The 4650-nt window shown below is 38.6% G+C and overlaps 1 protein-coding gene across 1 annotated transcript; it reads right to left on the bottom strand.

Moving 5' to 3' along the window:
- Positions 1–230: 230 nt before the first annotated feature.
- LOC141386842 (uncharacterized) lies at positions 231–3771 on the bottom strand. The gene is made up of 2 exons (XM_073955749.1): positions 2966–3771; positions 231–399 (listed from the first exon to the last, which is right to left on the bottom strand). The coding sequence occupies exons 1-2, from the start codon at positions 3769–3771 to the stop codon at positions 231–233; spliced, it is 975 nt and encodes a 324-aa protein (XP_073811850.1).
- Between the last annotated feature and the right edge of the window lie 879 nt (positions 3772–4650).

Genomic DNA, 4650 nt, shown 5'->3' with positions numbered 1-4650 from the left:
TTCGTTGTTTTGTACCATGTTTCCGGTTGTATGTTTCTCCATTTGAATGTTTCTCTCTCTGCTCGCTGGTGGAGGCTTTGTTATTAAATCAAAAACTGTTCTCATTTTTCGACCTAGGAATGATTCCGCTGGAGAGAGTTCATTAGGTGAGTTTTTGTTCGGTGTTGAACGATACACTTCTAAGAATGTTTGTAGTGCATTAGATGCCGTCTCCTTTCCCTCTGATTTTTTTAAAGATCGTTTGAGAGTATCGACGAATCTTTCTGCTTGACCATTGGAACTTGGGTGATATCGAACTGTTCGTGTATGTTCGATTCCTCGTTGAGAACACCAATTTTCAAAATCCACTGAGGAAAATTGTGTTCCATTGTCGGATACGATTTGTTCAGGATTTCCAAACTGTGAACAATAAGTTGTTAGTAACCTTAATGTTGCTGCGGTCGTGGTTGATGAAGTTTCATATATGACGGGATATTTGGAATATGAATCCACTATTACGAGGTAGTAAATGCTTTTTACAGGACCTGCGTAATCTATGTGAACACGTTCGAGAACGCGTGTTGTTGTGGGCCAAGGACAAAGGTTGGTTTTGATGGGACTTTTTGCTGCGAGTTGGCAATTGTTGCATTTCTTGACGTAAGTCTCTATGTCCTTGTCTATGTTTGGCCAATATACGTAGCTGCGTGCGATAGATTTGCTTCTTTCTGTTCCTATGTGTCCGCGATGCAGTTGTTTGAGAATTTGTTTTCTGTAGCATTCGGGTACTATTATGCGCGTATTGAACATAAGACAATCATCTGTTATTGATATTGAATCTTGCCTGTTGAAATATGGAAGAATTGAAGAATCTATGCTGTTTTTGTTTTCTGGCCAGCCGTTGTATACGTAGTTTGAAACTGTTTGTAAGGTTGAATCCTTTTTGGTTGCATCCTGTATCATTTTGAAGCTAACTGGTAGTGTTGATACGGCGTCTGTGATGTCATATCTTATGTCGTTTTCTAGGTTGATTGAAGCTATGATGTACTCGTCTGATGGTTTTTCATGTGCGCTTATCAATCTTGACAGAACGTCTGCATGTCCAAAATCCTTTGTATTGGTATACTTTATATCGAAATCGTAGGTGAGAAGGATGAGAGCCCAACGTTGTAACCTGTTCGCGGTGTAGACCGGAATACCTTTTTTGGAACCAAATATGGTGAGCAATGGCTTATGGTCGGTATGTAGGGTGAATTTTCTTCCGAAAATCATTTTGTGGAAACGTTGTACGGCGAAAACTAGTGCTAGTCCTTCTTTTTCGATTTGACTGTAATTTCGCTCCGTTGGAGTAAGTGATCTTGAGACGTGATGAATGGCTTTGACACTGTTGTCTGGGTAAGTATGGTATATTACCGCTCCGATGCCATGTGATGATGCGTCCGCTGCAATGTGAATTGGCAATGCTGGATTGTAATGAGTTAGTAGTAAATCCGATGTTAGAATGCGTTTGAATTCGTTGAGAGATTGTTGACATTCTTTGGTCCAAATGAATTTGTGATCTTTTTTTAAGAGATCATCTAGTGGTTTTCGGATGTTTCTCATGTTGTAGACATACTTTCCATAGTGGTTTATGGAGCCTAGTAAAGATCGTACTTCTGAAATGTTTTCAGGGACCTTCAGGTTCTGTATTGCAAGAATTTTATCTGGATCAGGTCGTATGCCATTTTTATCTATGATTTGACCTAGATACTTTATTGATGGTTTGAAAAATTGACATTTTTCGAATTTGAGTTTGAACCCGTAATCTTGAATTTTCTGTAATAACAAATTAAGATTAGTTTTGTGATCGTGAAGAGATCTACTTGCCAAGACTATGTCGTCTATGTACGCTCGTGCTCCTTGGATGCCTGTGCATAGCTCATCCATGATTCGCTGGAAGGATCCTGGTGCTGATTTTATACCTGGAGTGAGGCGATTAAATCTGTATAACCCTTTGTGAGTATTAATAGTTAGCAAGTCTTTGCTTTGATCGTCGACTTCTACTTGTAGATATGCGTCAGAGAGATCCAAATGACTAAATATCATACAATCGTGACAATCTGAGAGAATTTCTTCAGGAGTGGGCAGAGGATACTGATTTGGTTCAATTGAATTGTTGAGACCCGTGGAATAGTCTGCACAAATTCTAATTTTTCCGTTCCTTCTACTCACGACTATTGGCGCTGCAAATTTTGAAGAATTGACTGGTGTGATGATATTTGCTTTTTCAAGTCTATCTAGCTCTGTTTCTATTTCTGTTCTCACGGCATATGGTACTGGGCGTTTTGCAATGAATGTTTCTTTTGCGTCTGGAAGAAGTTTAATATGCACTTTGGTTTTTGTACAAAGGCCAAGACTGCTGTTGTCGAAAACAGGTTTGAACTTGCTTCTCAGGTTTGATATGTATTCATCGTTTGATATTTGGCGACACCAAGCTGAAATTGGTTTGTCCCAAAGGTTAAAACTTTGTATCCAGTCGATACCCATTATGTTTAAGTTATCGATTTCCGTGACGTAACATTGTAGAGTTAGCGTTTTGTCTGATACCGTTATGTTGCCTTGACACTTTCCGATTAGGCTGATGCTGTTGGAATTCACGTCTGTTGCAGTATCATTTGTTTTGTGTACGTGAGGCTTACCTATGTATTCCCATGTTGATCGTGATATGATTGAAATATCGGATGCTGTGTCGATTTGTAATTTGACTTGTTTCTTGTTTATTTCCACGGTGGTATATTTTCGCAATTGTTGAAATTGGAGTTGCTTTGAAGAGAATACAGCGTTGGCGTTGTATTTTGTTTTGTCCGACTTGACTGCAGTTTTGTCTGTAGTGGACTTGCCTCGTTTTGCGCTTTTGCAAAAGTTATCCTTGTGACCTGTCTGCTGACACTTTGAACATTTATGATTTTTAAATGGACAGTATTTTGAGTAATGCATGTCTCCGCATAACCAGCAGGGCGTTTTAGGAATTTTATGGGAATGCTTGTTGTTGTTCTTGGCGAATTTCTTGACTGCGCATATTGATTGCGATTGATGCTCGATCAAAGTATTGTCTGTTTTCAAATCCATGAGTCGTTGAGTTTCATCTACAAGAGTGTCTAGAGTTGTGGAGTCCTTTGCTTCGTCTAGCAATTTGAGTAAACGTAAGCGAATGTCGTTGTCTTTGCTTGATTGTAAACCCAAGACATAGATTAGACACTTGAATTGATCCACTTGCATTTCATTTAGCTTGAAGAGTTCGCACTGTAAGTTGACTCTACCGGCGTATTCCTTATAGTCTTCTCCTTCAAGTTTTTTCATTTGCAAACACTTGTAGCGTTGAGACACTTGAGTTTCTACCTTACCAAATAATTTGTTAAGTTTCTCCAGGGTGTCTTTGAGACTCATTTCTGTTGGATTCTTTGGAAGAACGTAGTTCCTGAATCTTTCGTGAACACTGTTTGACATCTTTCTCCAGAGTAACGCAACTTTGTCATGATCGTCCAGAGATTGGGCTTCTTTTTCGAAGACATGTTGGTAGCGATTGTACCACGCTTGAAAAATTAATCCGCTTTCCGGTTCATAAACGAAGTCTGTCATGGAATGTGAAAGAGATTCCATCAATGCTGCTTTTGAAGTGCTGGGACTCGTAGCATCTTTGGTGTTTCCAGTACTCTGTGCTTGAAGTAGATTTGTTAATTGTTGCAGTAACTGCGTTTGAAGATTCATAGCCGCTTGCTGTTCAGCTAGTAATTTCACAATGTTCTCGCTTGACATTTTATGTGCAGTTGATTTTTGCGTAGATGAATTGAAATTAAAGAATTTATTTCTTTATTCACCGTCCTCGTCGCCAGTTGTTGTACTCTTACGTTTGAGTAAAAGATTTAGTTGTGCTTTTATGTTGTAAATAAAAGACTTATTGATAAATTAACAAACTTAAGCAAGATTTATTCTGTTTAATTCTGGAAACTGAAATACGTTACAATAGTTGATGTGCGTGTTAATACTTGTGGTGTAATACAATGACTGTGTTGTCTGAATGACTGAAAGAGACTGACTGAGTGAGAAAGAGTATAGCATGAGGGTAGCAAGTGTGTGTGTGTGTATGTATAATAACAATGATGCCTAGTTTCTGATTGTTTACAGTAGAACCCTAACAAACTTCATCTCGTCTACATGGATGATATTCAGCACGGAAACTGTGAGCTTCTGTATAAGGAAGAGTTTCAGCTTGTCTATAAGAATCACCTTCAGCTAGTCATTCCGCTCGCCTAAAGCTCGTTCTATAGCTCGGCTAAAAAGCGTTCTTGAGCTGGCCCCAAAAGTTATATTTTTCGCTTTTGTTGGAACAAGAATATCGGTATACATTTCCCAAGGATCTTCGAACAGACCCTAAACTACACTTATACATAAATGTTGAACTTTTGTGGGGGAGGTACCATAAGGAGAGGACCGATATGGACCATTTCAGAAGTTAAACTAAATTTGGACAAAATATTAGGTGATCAAAAGTTTGGTCCAAATTGGTTGCCCGCGTTCTAGATATATCGTGCATACCATTTTAGTGAAATTTTTTTAAATATTGGGGGAAATACCGATATTGCTCATCTTCGAACTGAAACTAAGTTTGGACAAAATATGACGAAGAACAAATTT

Source organism: Musca autumnalis, unplaced genomic scaffold (genome assembly GCF_047663935.1).
Source record: "Musca autumnalis isolate F117 unplaced genomic scaffold, ASM4766393v1 scaffold_5, whole genome shotgun sequence".
Taxonomy (NCBI): Eukaryota; Metazoa; Arthropoda; class Insecta; order Diptera; family Muscidae; genus Musca; species Musca autumnalis.
The sequence above is the reverse complement of the archived record's forward strand: the minus strand, read 5'-3'. Positions and strand labels throughout refer to the sequence as shown.

Bases quoted from the DNA above. Each gene is read 5' to 3' on its own strand.
- LOC141386842 (XM_073955749.1), bottom strand. From the start codon at position 3,771: ATGTCAAGCGAGAACATTGTGAAATTACTAGCTGAACAGCAAGCGGCT. The intron at 400-2,965 runs GTTATGCGGAGA...TATTGTTCACAG, and splicing joins ATTCCTAAAACGCCCTGCTG to TTTGGAAATCCTGAACAAAT.